Genomic DNA, 24,552 nt, shown 5'->3' with positions numbered 1-24,552 from the left:
AGCTGTAATCAGTTGTTTTAAAAATGTATTGTTGCAAAGAGTCGACTGTGCTCCAGACCGATGCAAATGTCATCATTGAACCGATTGTTACATTATTAACTATTGAAGGTTGTTTAACAACCTGTCTGGCAGGCAGACGATATTTAATATGTGCGCAGAACGATCTGTAATAGATTGTTCAGTGCGCATAGGCTGCCATTGTTCTCAGTAGCACAGGTTCTATTTACACAGGATGATGTGCTGCCGAGTCTGATGATCTACTATCTAATGTGTATGGCAACTCAAATGAGAACTTGTGGCCCTTCTGCTTTTGGGAAACTATAACGCTTGCCGCGTGCCATAACTATTTGGAGGGCACAGGTTGAGAATCATTGTCTTAGATGAGCAGTGTGAATTCCCATGACTTGCGCCATTATTTATCTATGGTCCATGGTCAGTCTATCATTGGAGGTTAGACGCAATCATGTAAAATAATCAAATGGGATAAGGTCTCTTGAGGTTGGAGACTGAGGCCACCAAGCAGCCATGATGCCAATACCAAGGCAGTAAATGGCCCCTGTACAGTTGAACATAACCATACTTGAAGTCTTTTAATTCATATCCACTTGTCCTCTCCAGTTTATATCTAGGTAGTTCTGTCCCTTGTTCTTTGAGGAGTTGAGTGTGAATGGATCTCTCCTCCTGTACCAGTCACTGACTCGTTTTTGTTCAAATTATTGTACTTGTTGTCTGCTATGTATACCCCTTTTAAACATGTAAAGCGCCATGGAATTAATGGCGTTATAATAATAAATAATAATAATAATTGGAGCAGCACACTTTCACACCTTAGCTCCTTCATATCACAGCCTGGCTCTAAAAACAGAGGACATTAGTCCTAATTGTGGGCACTTGTCCATGAGACTGGAAGTGTGCCTGGTAGAAAGGTGTGAAATATCACAACAGCTTGGGAGAAGAGGAAGCACAAAGGCTTCCAGTGTATCTATCCCTACAATATATCAGGAACTGAAGCTCCATTATAACCCAAGGGGCTGAGAGGAACATTGTCTCACTGGTAGCAGAGGATTACTGCCCATAGCTATAATGTGAGGAGAGCACAGCTACAAGAAAGGCTTCCTTTTAGCGCATGTATGGTACTTTTCACACACCAGTGCCAGGCACACTTTCACATCCAGTTATATGATGATCTTAGAGCCAGACAGCTGCACTAGCATTGGCTTAAGAGCTTATTCAGACATCAATGATTTGATGAAATCCCACCAAGGATAACACCTTTATTTACACACATTTTTTTTCCCCGGAAAAAGAAGCGCCAAATTTTCCTAAGCAAAGTCGCTTCAGGAAAACGCTGGTGGTCTTTTTCCTAAAGTGGCATCACTGACAGCTTTGCCACCGTTCTTTGTGGCGCCTCCACAGCCGGGGTCTTTTCTCTGTAATGTTCCATTATAGCAGAGAACAATGTGCATGCTACTTCTTTTAACTACTTCAGGGTTTGATAAGAAGAAGCAAAAGATGGAACATGTACACAGCAATGTTGTTTTTGTATTACTGTGCACTACGTTCATTTTTCATGAGCTTTTTCAGGTGGGTTTCAGGCTGAATGGACCTGAAAAAGCCGTCGTGTGCACATACTTTCAAGGAGTTTGGGTGGGTTTCCTCCGGGTTCTCCGGTTTCCTCCCAATATTCAAAGACATACTGATAGGGAATGTAGATTGTGTGCCCCAATGGGGACAGTAATGATAAACTCTGTAAAGTGCTGTAGAAAATGATGGTGCTATGTAAGTAAAATAAATAAGAAATCATTATTTTGCGGACACACCTTCCTCATAAAAAACATGGGCATGTGAACAGCTCCATAGATTATATTGGGTACTTATTCTATCTGTGAAAAACACGGACAGGACATGTACATGAAAAATAGACATCTGAATGAGGCCTAAAGGGTTTGATTCCCACCTTTTTATTTAAAATCCATAACTTTTTTTAGATCATAGAAACACTCTCTTTCCTACTACCTCAAAGGTGCTCATGAAAATCTCCTTATTACTATTGGCCTGTGTTATGTGCAACCCAGAGATCTCCAAAGTTTGAGATAAGTTTGCCATTTTTACTGATACTGTGAAAGTTTGTACCATTTCTAAAAAAAACATGGTAAGGAAACACTGAAAATGTTTATCCATATGATTCTCCTCCATACAATTAACTGTATAGATGGATTCTGTACAGCTGCTTGGGAGAAGAGGAAGTCCAGAGATCTCATTGTATCTACCACTACAATGTAACAGAAACTCTATTTTAAGGGACAAAGAGTAACATTGCTTCACTGATGGAGAAGTATACTGTAACTGTCCATAAGTGTAATGGGGGTGTCAACTACAAGTTACAGGGTTATTCCCCAAAAAACAGAGAATAGGGGATAACTTGCTGAGTGCTAGGGTCCGATCACTGTGACCCCTAATGGTCCAAAGATCGGTCTTCAGAAGCTAGAAAATAGAGACCTGCCCTAAATGGAGCAGAGTTGTGCTTGCTTGGCTTCCGCTTCATTCATTGTCTATGGGACTGCTGAGTGCAGTTATTCGCTATTTCCGGTCGGTCTTTACATCATGAATGCAGCTTGGTCTGCACATTCGCACCTCTGCTCCATCAGGATGGTGCTGCAGAGCCTTGTTCTCATTGTTCCAAAGCCACAATCTCACGATCGCTGGGGGATTCAGCAGGCAGACCCCTAGTGATCCCATGGATAGGGGATACATTTTTTATTATTTAAGGGGGATAACCCATTAAGCTTTCTTTAGCACATATATGGTAGTTTTCACACCCTTCCGCCAGGCACACTTTCACACCGAGCTCCATTATAGTCTCGGAGCTGACGTCAGACCCCGGGACTAAAGTATGATATATACACATTATAGACTTCAGTGGCTTATAGTTGTTGTTTCCAAATTTATACTAAGGGGTAACCACTGATTTTTTTTTTCTTGATTTATCACTTTTTACAAATTTCAACTTTTTGAAATCTACTGCAAATATGAGAGCTCCTGTCATTTCGAGCGGATCTCTGGTTTGTAAACTCTGGTTAATAGTGTGAGAAATTGAAAAAGTAAAAACTCACTGTGTAGGTGGATTATGTATGACAAAAATAAATTGCTAAATGGTGCCATGTTCGATGACATGCCATATGGTAAAGACATTCTTCCTCCATAATATGATGCCTCCTTTCTCATGATGACCGCCTAGTGGCAGTGGCGACCACTGCTGGAGCAGTAATGGATTACACTGCGCCAACAGAAACACAACACTGCCACATTATAGGGTCCTTATTAAGGCTACGAGACCCTGCACTCCCCCAGCTCTACTTAGATGATCATAGAACTCTATGCTGAAATTGACCTTACTTTGCAGGATAGCTTTGACATAATAATGTTTCAACTGCCTCAGTATTACAGAAACTGCAGCAGATTTTGGAGGAATTTCAGATTTTTCTCAAAGTTCCCTGTGGTGTTTCTCATAACATTGAGTGTGACAGCAGTGATGGACATTCACAGTGTGCAGAACTTGGAAGTGTGGAGGACACAGAGGTGAGAAGAGGCACACTTGGTTTCATTCAATAGTATAGTGCCCCCAGCTGTTTCACATGGCATGACAGGCAACCAAATATATAGTGATCTAAAAGATTAAAGTGTGAAGCCGGGTATCGTTGGGTCTATATTAGTAAAGGTAAGTTTTCACCTTGGATGATGTGTCTTCTCTTCAATGGTTTAATAAGCTAACTTAATTTATTTTCTGAAATGATTATGCCATTTATTGGACAATTATTCTGTAATTTTAATAAAAACCCTTTTCCTACTAATTGTTGCATTTCATATAGCCCTTGGCAATGGCTTTTCTTTTTATTTGAAAGCTAAAGAACCAAGAGTTGGAATTCCTTCTATATTTCAAGAAGGTCCTCAGACATGACATTAAAGGGGTTATCCAGAACTATATTTATTTTTTACTATAGGCCTGAGATCTATAGGCCTGTTGTGCCCGGCGCTGATCTCTGCCAGCATAGTGCGGTCACAGACCTCTCCTGACTGTGACTCGGTGACTTCCACTAACGTCACGCGGAGCAGCGGATTCTCTTCCGCACTGCTCTGTTGATGTGTGATGGGGCGTCACTGCTTATTGACAGCTGGCTCCCTGCTACCTAGCTGTGGGGAGCCAGCTGTCAGTCAGCATGACTTTGGCAGTCTGACTGCTCTGTTAACATGGAAAAGCTGAATCGCCAGCAGGAGCTAAATTGCTGGATAGAGCAAGCAGGTAGTTAGCAACTTTAATTAATTAATTTTTTGGCTTATAGTAACAAAAAAAAATATTTATTCCTGGACGATTAAACGAAAGACATAAAAGAGCAATGACTATGACCAGATGACCCTCATAAACACTTAGGCCTTATTTACATGTCAGTGATTTTTCATCTAAAAACAGCCCGAGCATCATCAGTGTTTTTCATCCAATTTTCATCAGTGTTTGGTTTTCACCATCTGTGTTTCATTAGTGATTTTCACTGGTGAATAAATACTAAAATAAATGACAAATCTTCATCTATTAATCACAGACCGCACACAGATTACATCCTGATGCCGTCTGTGTGCTGTGAGTGATTTTCACGGACCCATACTCTTGTATGGGTGATTTTGACCCATATCGCGCAGAAAAAACGGACGTGCCTCCATGACATATTTATGGACACTCGGTCCACAAAAAAAACACGCACTTGTGATCAGCCTCATAAATCATAATGGATATGTGTTCTATCCATGAAAACCACGGCTAGAACACGGCGTACGTGAAAAATGTACGTCTGCATGAGGCCTTCGTGTGCTCTGTAGATGCTACTTATGTAGTTCAGCAGATCGAAATTTTGTTACATGAACTAAATTCCACTGTCTAGTAAAGGCTAAAGTCAGCAGAACCTGCCGATATCGGTGGGATCAGCTGGCAGTCTGCTGTGTATGGGGTCCCCCGACTCCCCCCAAGAGATAATGTCAGCGGAGAGAAGGATTCAGCACTTTGGATTTCCAATGGCCGATCCTTTTGTTGTCTGGGAGGTAATCTGCCACCAGAGGAGTTCTCCTCTCATAGAGAACAGAGGAGCCGAGCGCTCCTGTGTATGGGGGAGTCGGGGGACATAGTTGTTGGCCTGTGCATGGGGAACATCCACACCCTATGGCTCATACTCACACTACAGCTTGATATAATGAACTAGTGACCTCTAGAGGTAAATGCTGGTATTACAATAGCATGGAGCTTTTAAAGGGAATCTGTCACCCCCCAAAACGCTCACTAAACAATTTATACAGGTATTTATGGGACTTAGCCCCAATAAAAATCATACCTGTATTATAGCTTCTAGTGGTTTGGATGGCATACAAATAATACAAATAAACAATTTATTTTGCATGCAGATGAGGGGCTTCGGTGAACACGTAGTGTGGCCAAAGGGCTCAGTGCTACGTTAGGCTCCGTTACTCCCCCCTCAACTAGCACTGCTTGAACTCTGCTGCTGCACTCACATAGTTTTATTTCCGGCTCCTGTCTGCAGAGCAGTATACTTGCTTGTGTACTGGCACCCAACATATAACAGTGCCCAGGATGTAGATTGAGGGGGTGTAATGGTGCTCTGAGCCCTTTGGCCACACCAAGAGTGCACTGACACCCCCTCATTTTCAGGACTCATCCAGATGACCGTATTATCGGTCCGTGTGCAATCCGAAAAACATCAGATTGCACTTGGACCAATGTTAGTCTATGGGGCCGTGCACATGTCAATTTTTTCCTCAGACAGCGCCTGTCAGGGGAAAAAAATCTCAGCATGTCTGACTTTGATCTGATGTTCAGATCGCATTCAGCCATGCAAATTAATGAATGTGTGGAAAACATCGGACTGCACTCGGATGACATCTGAGTGCAGTCTGATTTCCACGTACTGACAGAATGGAGAAATTTTTTTCTCCATCTTCTCCTCATTTGAGAGAATCGGATCACACTGTGATCACTTTCTGATCAGTGTGATTAGCGTAATTGACCCGATTATCTCAAATGAGAGAATATATGCTCGTGTGACCCTAGCCTCATGCAAATAAACCATGATCTTATGCCAACTAAACCACTAGAAGCTTCACTCCGGGTCTGATCTGAATAGAGGCTACATTCCCTACGTACTTGTATGTTTGGTTTAATAAGGGTTTTTGGGGGTGACAGACTCGCTTTAATGAATACTTTGTTAAAAGGCTATAAAGAAATGGTATAAAGAATCCATAGTAATGACGCAATTTTCTAGTAAAGATTCTTTTTCAATATTGGTGTATGGTGTAGCATCTGATAAAGTGATGGATGGACCCCTTTAAACTCAGTTTAGGGGACCAACAGGATTGACAATGTAATCTAGCAAATTAGTGCAGTGCCGAGATATCGCTGGTCACTAGAGAATTGCCAGGCTGCATTTTTCTTAGAAGATCCCCACATACCTTGCACCATTTCTAATTCTGGATTATTTTTATGTAGCAGAAGGGCCATTAAACCATGTCAAACAGCAAGGGGGTCAGCCTGCTACCTCTGCCCCCCTATATCGGCAGCCACCAACTAAAGTGATTCTAGCAACGACAATAGTGATAACAATTCCACATTATAACTTGTTCAGATTTACATGATACATGTAGATGAAGCCCTGCATTCATTTGTAATATCAATGCTGCATGATAAATTGGCCATTAGGTGGCGTCAGTACAGCACTAATGCTTAATATGGGAGGGGACTCCTTACCTTAAATCCGATTTTTTTTGCAAATACTAGTTTGTTTTTTTCAAAATACTAAATTTTTAGAGCTCCCATGTCTGTCTGGGAAAATCCTGCCTACAAGTAAGACCAATAGATAAGAACGTGGTTTACAAAGGTTTGTAAGATGTGACACCCATATGTCAAGGACTGATAGGTGAGGGGGGAGGAGGAGTAGGGTGGGGTTTGGTTTAGGTCTTTTTCCCATCAAAGACCAGAAGAACATCAAAGACCTTTTGTAAGATTTCTGGGGGAAGTTCATTCCATAAAACAAGACAAATTTTGATATTGTGATGCTAAGTGACATAAGTAGTCCCAAAGGCAAAATCCTCTTAATAGGCAAAAGTAGGAATCAAATCTGCCAAAAAAATGCAAAGTTACAAGAATATGATGGGGCAACTGAACTTTATTATATGTCCTGAAACTTCTCCATGTTCAAAAATATTATTTTTGTATATATATATATATATATATATATGTATATATATATCCACACATTATATATATATATATATATATATATATATATATATACATTATATATATATATATATATATATATGTATATAAAAATATATTTATATATATACATATATGTATAAATATATACAAATGTGTATATGTGTAAATATAAATATATATATGTTTATATATATATATATATATATAATATAATATAATATAACGCATGTAGGTTTGCTAACACTTCCTTAAAAATGACAGCATACATTTTCTGTACTTTCATTTTTTTTCCTCGCCTTCTTCCAACAGACATAACTTTTCTATTTTTCTGTCGACATGACCATATGAAGAGCTGTTTTTTGTGGGATGATTTGTGACTGACAGCATTATTTTTACTTTACAATGACTTGAACGACAGGGGAAAAAATTACATGTGTGATGAAATAGTGAAAAAAAAAAAAATTCTGCCACTGTTTTTTGGGTTTTGTTTTTACAGAATTCAATTTGCAGTAAAAATGACCCAACGGCATAATTCTCCAAGTCAGTACAATTATGGTGATACCAAACTTGTAAAGAATTTATATTAAAATTAATGTGATGGAAAAAAAATCTGCAATTTGCAAAAAATAGAAAAAAAAAATGTATTTGTGTTGCCATTTTCTGAGCCCTGTAATTTTGATATATTTCTGGCGATGGAGCTGTGAGAGAACTTGTTTTTTTGCTGATGGGCAGCTGATGATTTTATTGCATGATTTTGGGGAACACACTATGTTTTGATTGCTTTTTATTACATATTTGGGAGAGAAGTGCGGCGACTAAAACAACAGCGGCAGTGGCGTGGTTTGATGGACTTTTATGGATGTGACGATATTTATTCATTTATTATACTCACTTACTAGCGCCATTAATTCCACTGTACTTTACAGACATCATCATCACTGTCCCCATTGGGGCTCACAATCTAGATTCCCTATCAGTATGTCTTTGGAGTGTGGGAGGAAACCGGAGAACCCGGAGGAAACCCACGCAAACACGGGGAGAAATCCAAACTCCTTGCACAATATAAAAATAAATAAATATATATTTTTTTATATCACCATGTCCATAAAAGTCCGGTCTATCAAGTCATGAAATTAACCAGCTGTATGGCAAAAAAATAGAAATGCCAGAATTATAGCTGCACAACTCTCTACCAAATCTGTAATAAAAAGCAATCAAAACATATATATACTTATTCTTTTATTTAATTATTTTAAAGAGGAAAAAGAGGGGAGAGTTGTAGTTTTATCATTTTTATTTATTTATTTGAAATTAATTTACTTTATCTTTTAGTCCCTTTAAGTGAAAATAATGGTCTCATATGAAGCCCTGCCTGTGGCTGAGCTTACTAGGAGTACTGAGATAGCAGGAATGGGGGTCTTCTGTAGGCCCTCGGCTTCTATGGCAGCCCCTTACACCACGCAATTGCATTTAGGGGAGGGCGACATGAGCACCATAAACAGTGCTCCTCCAAGACTTACATCTTAAATGCCATGGTCAGATATGAACAGCTGTATTTAATCAAAGACTGGATTTTTATATTTAAACTGAGCCCCTCCTCTAATTGCTGCCACTGTACTGATTCTAAAAGTACATTTTTTTTCTGCGCCCCTCTCTTCAAAAAATAAATGCCCCCCAGTAACAAAGAAGCAAATTTTCCCTTCATCCAACTGGACACATAGCACAGACCTTCTCTGTTGGGTCTTACCTTTTCTCCTCTATGACACATTTGCTCTGGTCACTTCAAACTATATAACACAGCATTTGCCAAGTGTTGAGCTGGCTCAACCAACATATGCTGCATAATTACTCCCTTTTTTTTCTGGATTATCTATATTTGTTTATAACGGAGTTCTTTGCCCCCACTGCCGCAGCGCTCAGCTGGTTTAAAAAAAAAAAACTTTTAATTTTTGTGTTTATGCAATCGTGAACTTGTCCCATATCCCACGGATAGGGGATGACTTCCAAACTTGAGAATACCCCTTTTAATTGTAAAATATTTTTTTAATCATATTAGATTTTTTTTCATTATTATTATTATTATTTAGGAAAACTATTTGCTTAAGAAAAACAATAACTGTTCTGGTTATACACCAACAAGAATGAACAGAACGTAGTTATACATTCATTGTGCCTCGACCAGAGAGACATGTGCCATATAACTTGAAGCACAATAGTACTTAATGTCTGGCTACATGAATTGCCGGCACACAAGGCGTATCTTTATGACCCGTCATGTGCCAGGAGGATAATATGAACTTTTAATGAGCTAAAAAAAAAAAGTCAATGTTGTGATAACAACAGCTGCCAGAGGAAGAACCACAGAGATCAATTGCAGCAAGTCCTAGTGTTACCAGACGCTCCCACACTTCTCTTCCTATTATTTTATGGCTTGCTCCAGATGCTGGGCCTCCTCACACACTTCTATTGTCTGGGCCTCAGTGCCCATAGGCTTCAGACTGTGGGAACCTCCACAGAGGAAAAACTTCACACTCCTTTATGCAAATACAAGGGTATAAAGGGAGGCAATGGCCATTCCCACATGAACACTCAGTATCTGACCCAGCAGAGTAAGGACCTTTCCTGGGAACTCTCCATGGCTCCTAATAATAGAATGGAAGACATGGGCAAAGACGTGCGCAAGGTAAGAGCCTGCACTAGGCGCCACTGCAATAATGGAGAAGCCAAACTTGCAAAGATGTTTTTTTTTTTTAATTAAAGTGATCAAAAAAATCTTAAAATATTTGTCTTGCCAAGTCAATATGACTTCTTATTGATAGACTTTTTTTTCTTACATCTTTACCTAATTTTTTTACATTTGGAATTTTTATTTTTTTGGGGAAATTGCTAAATTGTACTTATTTTTTTTTTTTGGGGGGGGAGTTTATTCTATTTTAGGGAATTTGTCACTTATGACTTTTTTTTATTGTCATTTAAAAAATTTGGGGTGATTTTTTTTTTTTTTTTTTTTTTTGATTTGTAGCGTATAATTTTTTTAAAATTGTATTAACTTATTTTAAGGATTTGTTTCGTGCCAGATATCAGTTTGAGAATCGGCATTGATGCAACAGAAAATGTATTTTAAGTAGATGTCTGCCCCTTTAGGGCATGTTTGGTTTATAGAAGTGGGGTGTAGGTGCATCTCCCAATGTTAGATCAATGGGATTTCCCAGGGCTGAAAGTATGCAAGAACTTACTCAATGGTTACCAGCAAAATATCTTCTGATTAAGATGGCTCCCTGTTCATCTCTAGGGATCCTACACTCTGGATAGGGATTACATAGCAGATACCGATAAATATAGGAACAGGAGTCTGATGTTTGTTGGTCCCTCGGGTCTCATTCATAGACATGGATATTGGCACCGTGTAATAAGACTTGGGTCACACCACCGTATTTTCTCTCATCTGAGAGAATTGGGCCAATTATGCTAATCACACTCTCATCACAGTGTGATCCGATTTTCTCAGATGAGAAGATGAAAAAAAAATGTCTCCCATCTTCCCCATTCTGTCAGTCCGTGAAAATCAGACTGCACTCAAATGTGTGGTCCAATTTTTTTATTTTTTTATTTTTTTCCCACAGACTCATTGACTTGCATGGCCATGTGCAATCCTAGTATCAGATGCAAATTGGGCATGCAGTGATTTTTTTTTTTTTCCTCTGACAGACTGTCCAAGGAAAAAATCGGACATGTGCACGGCCCCATAGCATAACATTGGTCCAAGTGCGATGTTTTGTCGGATTGAACTTGGACCGAAAATATGGTCGTCTGCTCGAGCCCTAATAATCAGAGATTCTTCTTTCCTGCAGCTGAGGAAGCCGGCGATTGAGAAGATGAGGAGAGATCGGATAAACAGCAGCATCGAGCAGCTCCGCGTCTTACTGGAGAAGGAGTTTCAGAGACATCAGCTCCCCTCCAAACCGGAGAAAGCCGATATCCTGGAGATGACGGTCACCTTCTTGAGACAACAGCTCCACCGTGCAACCAGAGGTGACTGACCTTATCCTCAGCTCTCTAGTTATTCAATACCCCAAGTTGTCTGCTATACAAAAAGGAGAGCAAGGCCTGGTCGATAGGTTCCCATATTCATGACATAGAGGAGACAAATTATTCCTGAACCTACGAAAAAAATCTTTTTTTTTCTTCACAAAGTTGTAATTTGACATTCTAAGAAGGTGTATTCAGTCACATTAGGCAATTATGTGGGGTTGCTGTAACTTGTAGTTACTTGGTACACACTGTTAGGGCTCGTGCACATGACAGCATTCGTCTAGAAAAATCGTCTAGATCTGTGTTTTTCACGGATAGAACTTGTACCCATGGTATTCCATAGAGCTGTGCACATGTCTGATTTCTTCCTTGGATTGAGAAGTCCAAGGCAAAAATAAAAGACATGTCTGATTTTGATGCGAGTGTCATGTCAAAACTGGCAATGTAAATCTATGGGTCCATGGAAAACATTGGAGCACACTTGGATGGCATCCGAGTGAAGTCCGATTTTCACTGATTGACAGAATGAAGAAGGTGGAGAAACTTTTTTTTTTTTTTCTCTCCGCCTCCAAAAAAAAATGGATCAGAAAAATTGTATTGTTTTTCTTGTCGTGTGATCCTACCCTTATTATAAGTGATAGCCAGGGGTGTAACTATATTAGGTGCCTGCTGGTCCCTAATGCCCTCTCTATGGTAAAATAACTATGGGGCATGGTGGGGCTGGTATAAGTTTGGATTATTTAAATAGGCATTGGATAGCATTTTATATATCCTATATACCTAGGATATTATTTCATTATTGCATTGCTTAAAGTCAGTCAGACTAATAAATTGTATTTTCGTTCCATCATAGTAATGGCGCCATACAAGCATTCCTTCCCCCTGTCTATGAGGGATATAGTATTTGCACCTCATGGAAAGCACCTAGCTACACAGAGGGGCATCTGGATGGATCCACAGAGACGCAGGTCTGCAAATGAAAGCAAATGCCACCCCCTGAGAAATATCAACCAAGGCAATGTGAAGCAGGGTGCCCAGGAATGCAGCTCCGCTGATCTATGGAGGCCCTGGTGATAACCTGGTACACACATGGACTCTCATGTAAGATCAATCCTGGGGCCTGGTCCTCAAAGATAGAGATTTTATATATTTATGACTTGTCCTATATTGTTCATACATTCCTGTGATACAATATTGTTGTACATGAAGATTGATATAGAGATGGAGTCTTAAAATGATTAGATACACCAGGTAAAGCATTCTTGGTAACAGTGATCTGCAAGCTGAGGGTCCCCAGTGTTTGGAGAAGACAACCTCTAAAGATCCAAAGCTGAAATGTTATCTAACGTGGGAGAACAGGCTCAAAGACACCCACCTATGCGACCTAGATAACTAAAAGTGGAGAACCCGTTTTGGGAAGTCTCCTTGTACAATATTAGGATATTGATATATATTCCTATTGTTAGTGTAAAGACACCGGATCTGGCTCCGTGTCCTCGGCCCAGGAAGGCCTCCTTGTTTCCCCATAAACAATCAGTTTACAATTTGTTGTGTGTTTGATAAACAAAATAAGTTTCATGTAGTCTGATGGGAGTTTTCCCTTCCGTGAAGGACGGCGTCTCATGTCTTGTACGCTGTGGTCATTGGCATAAGCAAAGCTTGGCAATTGTGCTGGGATGAAAAGTTCTTTTCTGTGAAAAGTTATGTTTTTGGGATTTGCTGATTTTGCACCTTTGTGATGAAAACATATGCAGTAATAAATAAATATGCTTTGTAAAACTGATTTATATGGGATGTCTTTTGTTATTTTCTATTAAGATTGTAGCATTAGATAAGTCCATGTTCACCTCAATCCTAATGGTTTACCTTCACTCATTTTTTATATGTATGCTTTGTTAGTGGAAGCTGTGGCCGGTTCATCCTATCCGACTATATATGTGCATATATTTCATCTGACTACCTCATATCCTTCTACCTTGTTACCTAATAATTGGTATACAGTGATTTTGGTGCCAACTATGTCTGAACGGTTTTATATTAAGTTTATAGTGTTGATTAAGAATATGACTTTCGGTTTTGCCTGATTGGCTATAGTTTCTGAGATATTTAATAATTAATTAATTACAGTGAAATCCTGGCTTCAAAAAGTCACTTTTAAAGCATTGTAAGCCTACAAAGTGAAATACAAAATAATTATATGGGATATTTCATTACCTATTCCACGGTTAGAGTCAAAAGACCAAAAGCTATTGCATTTGTTATCACACACAAGACGCAATGGGGGAAGGCATTTTTTTCATGGATTAATTCTCTCTAAAACTAGAACCAATTCCGCAAAAGTAATGGGATTTTTTTTAATTCAGCACACTCAAAATACCCTAAGGCTAAGTGCCCACGATGCAGAAATGCTGCATATTTTTTCCGCTTCTCGCTGGCAGGAAAAACGCATGCAGATTGTATATGCGTTTTTCCCGCCAGGTAGAAGCGTTTGTCAAGCGTTTTTGCATGCATTTCTGCATGCGGGTTATGAAGCGCTTTTCCAAGTGATTTTAGCATCACTTGGAAAGTGCTTGACAACTTGGTCACTATATAAATCCATGCAACAGGTATGGATTTATATAGTGTGACCAAGTAATAGTTAAAGAAAAAGAATAAGAATGGTAAAAAATAAAGATTACACTTACTTTCTGATGGCCTGCCACATGACTAAATGACGTCATGTCAGGTCCTCACACCACCGCGAGCCGCCCAACACACCGGACGCATCGCTGAGGAGGCCGGGGGCCATCGGAAGGTAAGTATAATCTTTATTTTTTATTTTAAATTCTTTTTTTTTACAGGTACCATGGTACCTGGGTCTGGAGGAGAGTCTCTTCATATCCGCGTGTGCACATGTAGTGATGCAGATATCAAGAGCTTCAATGCAAGTCAATGGCGGCAATTACGCTGCGTGTCCGCAAAATTAATGGACATGCTGCGTATTTTTCCGCAATGATAATCCGCAGCGGAAATTTCCGCATTTAGCACATGCGGATTATCATTGGGGACCATGGGGCACGTATTACCAAGCGTTTTTTAAGCATTTTTGCTGCGGAAATTCCGCGACAAAAATGCTTGAAAAACGCATAGTGGGCACGCAGCCTAAATCCATTCAAAAAACTTTGGCACTTGAATTTTTTTTTTTTTTTTGTAGACCTGTGTTCTAGTATGTATCTATTTCATATCTGATACATCTACATTCCTTTACTACTCCATAATTATATGAAGATTCAAGTATCTATCTATATCTATCCCTCTATCTATCTTGTATCCATACAGCTCAAATATAACCTCTATCCACCCTCACTACTACCTGCATTTGTTCCAGCTCCAGGCTTTGCTTCCCAGTCTAAACTCTGATGTGTTCCACGTCGGGCGTTGCAGATGGCCGGGTGTGATCCCATGTTACAATCTGCCTGGGCCTATATAAGGACTCTGGTATTAAGAGTTTAGTGTTCCTGAGTCCTGTCTGCCTGCAGCTTCCAGTACCTCTGCTACCGGTCTCCCGTGTGCCTCACCTGCCTGATGCACCAACACCTGTGGTCCATGTGCCCACCTGGACATTGGGCTTGGAGGATCCACCTCACCAGGTGAGCCTAACAGCGGATAACAGCGTTGAGGGCTACAGACAACTGGTCCCCAAAATATAAAATGCAAAAACTTGTCACAGTAAATAAAATGATTAATTATTCAATGCCAAAGAACACAATGTTCTGGCAAGTAATACATAGTTATTCTCAAGTTAGATGGAAATGGATAAATCAACAATTCTTAACCATTACTACATGAAAGTGCAGCCTATTTTGCATTTTTAATCTATCTATCTATCGATTTCTCAATCCTATGAATTGGGTATCTATTTATCAAACTAATAGCTATTTAATTCTCTTTATGTCTCTAATTATCTGATATCACTCTATTCATTCCTCCTGTCTACCCATCTACTAATACAATCTAAAAACTTAGGCCGTTCCTGAATAATGCAGTCACTTAGTATCGTAATAACACTGCTACACAAGAGTCCTGAATTATAGGGCAAATGACTTACACTATAAGGCTATGTTCACACATCATGTTTTTTTCTGCATCGATTTTCTGCAGCAAATCCTGATCTCTTGCTAGGAGGTTGTTCAGGATTTTGGTTGTTGTTTCCTTGCTTTTTTTTTGTGGTGCGTTTTTTTTTTTTTTTCACTGTCCTTTTGTCTCTGTTATGCATGTACATAAAGTTTAATGAGAAAAAAAATCTCATTCTGGTTTATGCGCAAAAAAAAGGCTGAAAATTTGACACCTGCGTTTTTGGTGCATTTTTTTTCACCACCCATTACTTCCAATGGGTGAAAGAAGTGACATGCTCTCTTTCAAAAAACCATGCAAGGCACAAAATCCTGAACAAAAAAACATGATGTGTGCATGAGATTTCTGGAATCTCATAGACTTATGCTGGTACTGCAAAACGCAGCTGAAAATTTGCACAAAAAAAAAAACGCTTAAAAAACAATGATGTGTAAACATAGCATAAGGTCTCTGGCATAAGAGTGAACAATAGGGGGCAGTCTAATAAATCCCAAATGTGTACATCTATAGTGAAATCTGAGTGGATCAATTAGAGGAGGATCGAATTTGAGTTGAATTTCCTGAAATCTGCTGTTCCATGCAAACTCAAACAATCTGCGATTCGATTTTCAAGGATTGGCAAAAATAATTACTAATGCCATTTCCCACACACGCAGCATGCTCAGTGAGCCAGTTAATGATGTCAGGCGCACAGTACGGGCTTACCCATAATGCACTGCAGCAATCTGATCACACAGTGTAGCACAGCCAATCGGGGGAGCTATCACAGGTAGTATAAAAGATAGGGGCTGCCATGTAATAAATGTACTGTGTAGGGATAGGAGCGCTCAGTGCACACAGCATAGGGATATAAAAAGGCATATTAGCAGGAAAATCTATGTTCCCTAATCAGTGAAGCTTTTGCACAGTGAATGGTTACCAACCGTATGTCTGACCAGGAGAACTCTTTCCACTCCCTGCACAGGGCAGGTTAGATAGGGCAAAATTGTTGAAAATTATTAAACTAAAATTCTTTGACTTCCACAACTGCAATATTTTTTACCAAAATTATTTAGAAGTTTTTGGCCGTGGAATTAGCATGAAAATCTGTGTTCCCTAACTGACCTTGCACAGTGGACAGTTGCCAACTGCTTGTATTTCCAGTTGACCCTGCAGAGTCACCATTTTTCCTCATGTGGGCAGATCAGAAAAGGCTGAATTAATTAAAACCAAAATTCTTTGAATTCCTTAAGTTAAATTTTCTTTTGAAAAATTATCTTTTTTTCACAGTTTTGAAAAAAAAACTTTTGGAGTGGGGAAATTGGCATAACATTAATTCCCTAAATGGTGAAGCTTTTGCACTGTGGACGGTTGCTGACTGCATGTGTGAACAGGTGACAACTATGTGCTTCCTGCAAGGTCAAGACTTCCCCGAGTATTTTACATCCAATGGCCTGCCACTTCCTAACTCTCCACCAAGCTGCTCCTGCCGCAACCACTGCACAGCCACATACCTTCTGATTGCCCCCTATGTTACATAGTGTTAGAAATTATAGATGGTGCCAGGGCTGCGGCTGCTGGCCTTAAACTGCGAAGCATTGCAAGGCCTGCCCTGTCCTAACTCTCTACCATGCTGCTCCTGCCACTGTGTGACTGGCATGGCGGTGCAGTGATATTTCCTGGCTGTCCCTCCAAGAAACAACTCTCAAAATAGATTTAATGTTTTAAAAGTCTTGGTGACAACAATCCATAACTTCTTCACATTCCAAACAGTACTATTTAGTCTCCAGGAAAAAAGGGGATAATTTTTGGAAGGTTTGATAAAAAGCCTTTGTAATTTCCTAATCATTTTGAGATTAGCAAATTAGATTGAGACCCCAAAAAGGGAAGCATTTTGCACTCCTGGCTGAGAAGCCATAACTTCATGTTCAAACCAGTGCAACTGTTTTGTCTTCAGAGAAAAAATGATAATTTTTTGATTGCTTGAAAAAACCCTTTATAATAACCTAGTTATTTTGTGATTAACCCTGCCATGACATATGACGTATATTTACAAAGAATAATCCCTTACCCAGGCCCAGATCCCAAAAAATAAAAACGTTACAGGTCTCAGAAAATGGCGACATTTAGAGATTTCTGAATTTTTTTTCACCACTTAAATAAAAAATAAACTACACATGTTGGGTAAATATGTACTCATTCTGACCTGGAGAATCATATTGCCAGCTCAGTTTTGCCATATAGTGAACATGGTAATTTAAAAAAATTGTCATATTGCACTTTTTTTTTTAAATTTCACATCACTTGGAATTTTATTTCCGTGTTTTCCAGTATACTATGTTGCAAAATCAATGGTGCCATTCAAAAGTACAACTTGTCCTGCAAAAAAACAAGCCATCATAACAGCAATATTGAAGGAAAGTTATGGCTCTTGGAAGAAGGGGAGGAAAAATCAAAAATGAAAAAAAAGATAATTTTTTCGTTTCTATATTAGAGGCCATTACTACTTCACATTCAAAACAGTACAGTGCATAAGCTTTGTCTCCATAATTAAAGGGATAATTTTTGGAAAAGCTATTACTTCTTTATTTAGCAAAGTGCACAGCTCTTTATACTCTCCAAACAGGAATAATTGTTGCACCCACCCATGTGACAATGCCACAACTTCTTCCATTTGCACCGCCTGTATATTAACAACAGCAATGCATGCACCTGCTCTAATTTTTAGACCATTTATACAATTTAAGTAACCTAAAAAGTTTGATACTGCAGCGGGTTGTTAAACACACTGTTGGGTACCTCTGGTTACAATCTGTTCTTCCCTAGCCAGGTAGGTTGAAGTCATTTGCACATTTAAAAGGCTGTATTTGCATTACAGAGCTCAAAACATGTTCAATTGACTCGAAGGAGAATTTACAATGTTATATATATACATTTTCCAGAAAATTTTAGGCTTTCTATTTGTGATTAGCGCAAATTTATTTGCAGCAGATAAAATTTTGGGGAGAAATTCAGCAAAGAATTTTCAAAGATCTGATCAACTTTATCTATTGTGTGTTTGGCTGTATGTGTTCTGTTCTGCTGTAATACATTTATAGGTAACTTCTCCTTGTTTATGCAGTTGTACTGAAACAAATGAGTCGATGTGTCTGCAAACCAAATGCATCCTTGTATTGTGTGAATGTGGATTGCATGTTTTGTCTAGTACATTTTCTTTGTATATTTAGTTTCTTTGGTTTTGTCTCTTTATACATTAAGTATAACTCTATTATGATTACAACCTCTTCAAAGGGAAAGAATTCAGTAATAAATAAGTCCAATCCAAGAAATGTTAATTATACAGATACATTTATTTTACACTTTCTTGTAGATGTAAGTTGGAAAAGAAACTTCTATACATCAGTGCAAAACGTATACCACGGTCTACTCCATGATGCCACATGGATCTACTGTATACCTGTTTCTGAAAATATCTATCCAGAGACGTATCTAGGTTTTCCGGCACCCGGGGCAAGAATTCAGTTTGATTTCCACCTCCTATGCAGCGCTGAAGCGGTTTGACTAGTCGTCATGTGACTGTTCATATGCGATTTGCACACTTAGTTGTGTGGAGACTAGCTGCTCTTCCTAATTCTTTCAATTTTCGGTTAAAAACTATACCCCTGCTTCACTGAGAAACAGGAAGAGAAGCTTGTTGTCTCATCACCGTAAATACAAAAATCGCATATGAGTGGCCATGTGGTGACTGCTGGAAACAGCAAGCAGAGCCAAATCCTGACAGTGAGTATATTACATGGTTAAGATTGGGCATGCTAAAGTGCTTAATGTTATAATTAAAGGGGTTGTAAAGTTTTGTGATGAAAGTCACTCTAGGGGACTACAGACTTCTGAATTCTCACAGCGTGCACACTGCATGCTCTCAGGATTCTATGGTGCTGGCGGTAAGATCATGTGCCCCATCGCACTTTTCACCCCCCCATACTGGCTCCTCAAATTATTCCCCTCAATAGTCTCCTTACACATTCCCTCCCCATACTGTCTCCTCACACATTTTCGCCCTCCCTCCTCATACTGCCTCATCACACATTCTCCATCACTCATCGTACTGTCCCCTTACAAATTTACCCCATCGTCGCTATCCATACTGTCTCCTCACAAATCCTACCCACTCCCCATACTGTTTCTGCAGTCAATCCCCTCCCGCTTCTCATAATGGTCCTCACACATTCCCCATTCCCTCCCTTTCCACCCCTCTTCATACTGTTTCCGCACCTATTACCCCCTCTCTTCATACTGTCTCACAACCCTGTTCCCCTTAATAGTCTCCTCAACATTTCCCCCTACCTCCATATACAGTCTCCTCATACATTTTCCCCCTCCCTCCTCATACTGTCTCCTCACACAATTCCTGCCTCATCGCTCTCCATATTGACTCCTCATACATCCCCCCCCACCCCCTCATCAAACTGTTTTCTGACACATTTCACACTTCCCACACTGTTTCCTAAAATTCATCCTTTACCACCCCCATTACAATAAATCTTCGGTTTCATCTCCATTGGAGCACTTACCATACTAACGTTCACTGCGCCTATGCGGCACCAGAGAGTGGTGTTAGCAGCGTAATCAAATGACCTGACCATGCTGCTGACATTGCACTGACACAGATATTTTGGTTATCAGGGCTTCAATTGTACATCTTGAAATAAACAAGTACAAGTGATTGCTAGGAGGTGGCTCAGAGAAAGTATAAAAAGCCAGCTATCAGCTAGACAGCCTTCTCAGAATGGCCACATCCCACTATGGGGGCGGCAAAATGCAGTAGCCTGGGAGACACTTTGGACGCCGCATCAGTCGACCCAACGGCACCCTCCTGCCGGCTACGTCCGGGGTAAATGCCCTACTTGCCCCCCTATATACGTCTATCTATATGGCTTTTTATTTAGCTATGACTATAATAAAGTCTTATATCTGACACATTCACACTCCTTTATCACTTCAAAACTATAGTCCAGAAATCTAAGTGTCTTTAATCGGGTGATGCAGGTAAAGTATATGAGAGCCTTTAATCTTTCATGATAGTAGGGTAAAACATTTTAAGAATGGCAATTATTTGGGATTTTCTGCTTTCACAATTCATTAATAATGTTCAAACTAAACAATCAGTGTAATATACAATAGTCACAGCAGGGGGAAAAATGATAAGTAATGTGTATTGAAAATAGAATGGGGAAATAATAATAATCTTTTTATTTATATAGCGACAACATATTCCACAGCATTTTACAATACAGACAGACAGTATGGGCACTGTCCCCATTGGGGCTCACAATCTACATGCCCTATCAGTATGTCTTTGGAGTGTGGGAGGAAACCCACGCAAACATGGGGAGAACATACAAACACCTTGCAGATTTTGTCCTTGGTGGGATTTGAACCCAGGACCCCAGCACTGCAAGGCTGCACTGCTAACCACTGAGCCACTTTGCTGCCCTAAAACTGGAGCTAAGAAAAATTGTGCATTCGACGGGTTCGTCCAATGCCCATATTATGAGATCCAAAAATATTGCACATAAACAGCAGTTTTGCACTTAAAAAATATTTTACTTTAAATGATGACATACAGTCATGGCTGAAAGTGTTGGCACCCTTGAAATTGTCCCAGAAAATGAAGTATTTCTCCTAGAACATTACTGAAATTACACGTCTCTTGTTATACACATGTTTATTTCCTTTGTGTTTATTGGAACAACACAAAAAAAAAAAAACTGAGAAAAAAGGCAAATTGGACATAATTTCACACACAACCCCAAAAATGGGCCAGAGAAAATTGTTGTCATCCTCAACATAGTATTTGATTGCACACCCTTTGGAATAAATAACTGCAATCAATCACTTCCTATAACCATCAACAAGATTTTTACATCTCTCAAATGGAATTTTGGACCACTACGAGCTATCACTCCATCAGTGGTCGTAACCATGGATACCTAAGGTCCTGCAATGCCCTGCACATGAGGTAAGAGACATAGCGAATCAGAGAAACTATACTACATTTCTAATTGCAGGTATTTGCTGAAATTATTATTATTACACCTACTACATATTGGGACAGGATATTGGAGATGGGAATACCCCTTTATCCATCATCCATACCTCCAATTAGTGAAACATATGACAAAACTTTCACACTAAAGTTAGTGAGTGCTACCGCTGCCTCTGTGAATGCCACACTTCATGGATACTAAGAAAGTTATGTCACGGTAAGACCAAAGGTGTAACGATTGCGGTCATAGGGTAGGGTGTGCGACCATGACTGGGCCTGTGCTGGAGGCGGGCCTGCCGACGTCAAGTCCTACTTCAGCTAAATGTGCGTCCCTTCGCTGCAATACATGCTGCCGGCCAATCAGAGTCCAGTAGCTGGCGTCGGTATGACAAGCATTGTTGTCACATGGCTGTGATGTCACCATAGCAGGCATGCTCATGTCAGCTGCCAACCTCTGCGCCGGCTACAGAAGAGGACCGCTGCACGTCATGGGATCGCAGGAAGGGGAGAAGAATGTTTTTTGTTTTATATGCAGATGCAAAACAGGGAACATATATATCAGAAAGGGGGACATATATACCAGGATTATTACTATTATTATTATTTATTTTTAGAGCACTATTAATTCCATGGTGCTGTACTTGAGAAATGGGGGACATGTATACCAGGATGAGGCAACATATATACCAGGAAGGTGCCCAAGATGGGGGACATGTATACTGGGATGGGGGACATATTTACTAGGAATAGCCCAGCTTCATAGGTTCTCTCACATAAATAGGTATTTATCTATCTGTTTCCCTGTCTGTCCATCCGTCCATCCATCTATGTCCTTCTTTCTATCCATCTATTTTTCTATTTATCAGTTAAACAGATTTTCATCTATTTCAGTCATTTGTCAAATGATTACATATGTTTTGTCCTTTTCTACCTTTTCTATAGTTTTAATTATATTTTATCTATTAGAGAAAATTTGCAGAGAACAAAGTATAAATAAAAAAAAAGTACCGTATATGTTTTTCTCTAAACATTGATATGCATCATACATAATAATAAGGTTTTTATTAGCGATGTCACTACATTACTAGACTCTGTAATCTTCGCCCTCTCCTGGTTTGGCTTACAAATACTAATGTAAAATACAGACCAAATACTGAAGGTGTGAACTTGGCTTAAAGGGCACAATACACACAATACAGGAGGTGTTTCAGCACAATGCACACTATAGAGGGAACAATACAACACAATACAGAGAGGATGGGGCAATTCAAAATAATGCACACAATACAGGGAACAATGTAACACAGTACATACAACAGGGGGAAGGTAACTATTACAAAACCCTTGCACCTACAGACATTATTGATAGTAAATTTGTATAAGATCTATGAACAGTTATAAAATATTCTGGTTATATTTATAGAGGGGTCTGTAGATGGCCTATTCTCAGAGTTTGATAATGGGGTCACTTTATTGGGGGGAGCATATTGGACACATTTGATGATTTTGAGCCATTTATTGTGCCACATTACAGATTTCCAAGTGCTGTAAATCTCTGAGCAAATTAATGATCCAGTTTTTCTCACTGATGGACAAGAGGAAAAAATGTAGCTCTTAAAACAACATATCAGTGACTTAAAAAGTCCTACAACCTACATTGACTATTTACATGTAGTCATCTCTCCTTGAAAACTGGTTCCAGGTCCCCATTTTTCTTCCCATTGCTGGCTGTTCTATATCCTGAATCTTTAACAGTATCGCTGTTATGACATGAATGACCAGCATAATGCAAGTCAATTATTATACTATTTTAGCTATAAAGGTAAACAAATATATTGGTTGGAATATGGGCAATTAGTAGTGAATAAAAAAAAATCAAACAAATAATATGAAAACACCCATGCTCCAGTGCTTGCATTGAAAAAGTATAAAAATATTATATTTAATTATGTATTATTTACATTATATGTTGTAGACAATAAAATTTGAGTGGTTTATTTTCTATCCAAGTTGTAAAGCCCAAAGTATATTAATTGTTTACTATTTTTTATACAAATAATTGTTACTATCTTCCCATACAAATGGAAGTTGTAAAGCACTTCAACCTACTCGGATCGATGACAACTCAAGATGCAGCGATGACACCGGAAGTCAATAGGAGAATAGATGAGGGCAAATCAACAATGAAGTCAGCGACAAGGTCTTCAAATTGAGGAACATTTCACTGGCAACAAAGACATGACTTGTACACAGTTTGGTCTTTTCTGTAGTAACATATGGATGCAAAAGCTGGATGAAATAGAAACAAGACAGAAGAAGAATTGATGCCTTCAAAATGTGGTGCTGAAGAAGGATGTTACCAATACCATGGATGGCAAGAAGAACAAACAAATCAATCTTGGAACAAATCAAGCCAGACAAGTCACTAGAAGCAAGGATCACCAAGCTACGACTTGCCTACTATGGACACATCATATGAAGAGAGCAATCACTGGAGAAGGACATCATGGTTGGAAGAATAGAAGGAATAAGGCGAAGAGGAAGACCAGCAACCCGATGACTTGATACTATCAAGATAACGGTGGAGAAGACCCTAGTGGACCTATCTAGGCTTGCACAAGAGCGATATTTCTACAGAGCGTTCATCCATCTAGTCATCATGGCTATAGATTGAGCCAAAGGCCATTAAAAAAAAAATCCCATACTTCTATAAGCCTGCAACAGAAGGCATGCATTCTGGATGCACCTGCTGTTTTACTTTAACATCTCTAAACTATTAATAATTTGGAAGTGTCCATAAAATATTACCCCATGGGAAGCTCTGCCATTTTCTTTAAGCTCCATCATCTCTCTTTGAAAACTAACTCTAGGTCCCTATTATTTTTCACATTGCTGGCTGATCCATGTACTGGACCATTACCTATATGACTCTTATGACATGACTGACTGATGTAAAGTAAGTCAATTACTGCACCATTTTAGCTATAAAAATTTGAGAATAATATATATAATATTGGTTAGAATATCTATCTAATAGAGTCTGCCTATGAAAAATGTATATAAAGTACATACACATTTTGTTCAATCTGTACACATTGATATG

At 39.2% G+C, this 24,552-nt stretch overlaps 1 protein-coding gene across 3 annotated transcripts in view; it reads left to right on the top strand.

The window, feature by feature from the left end:
- The window catches only part of LOC141173224 (transcription factor HES-1-like), a 60,874-nt gene extending 47,789 nt beyond the window's left edge, over positions 1 to 13,085 (top strand). For 2 of the 3 annotated variants that reach the window (XM_073657856.1, XM_073657857.1), the window contains exons 2-3: positions 11,131 to 11,311; positions 12,165 to 13,085. In XM_073657856.1, coding sequence (XP_073513957.1) covers positions 11,131 to 11,311; positions 12,165 to 12,385 — 402 coding nt within the window. In that variant the 3' untranslated portion in view covers positions 12,386 to 13,085. Of the gene's footprint in view, positions 1 to 9,648; positions 9,963 to 11,130; positions 11,312 to 12,164 lie in introns of those variants that run through there. The other variant, XM_073657855.1, reaches the window with a different exon arrangement.
- Positions 13,086 to 24,552: the final 11,467 nt, after the last annotated feature.

This window comes from Phyllobates terribilis, unplaced genomic scaffold (assembly GCF_046119375.1).
Source record: "Phyllobates terribilis strain yellow unplaced genomic scaffold, ASM4611937v1 Scaffold_12__6_contigs__length_324123572, whole genome shotgun sequence".
NCBI classification, from domain to species: Eukaryota; Metazoa; Chordata; class Amphibia; order Anura; family Dendrobatidae; genus Phyllobates; species Phyllobates terribilis.
Note: the sequence above shows the minus strand (reverse complement) of the source record. Positions and strands in the feature narration are given on the sequence as shown.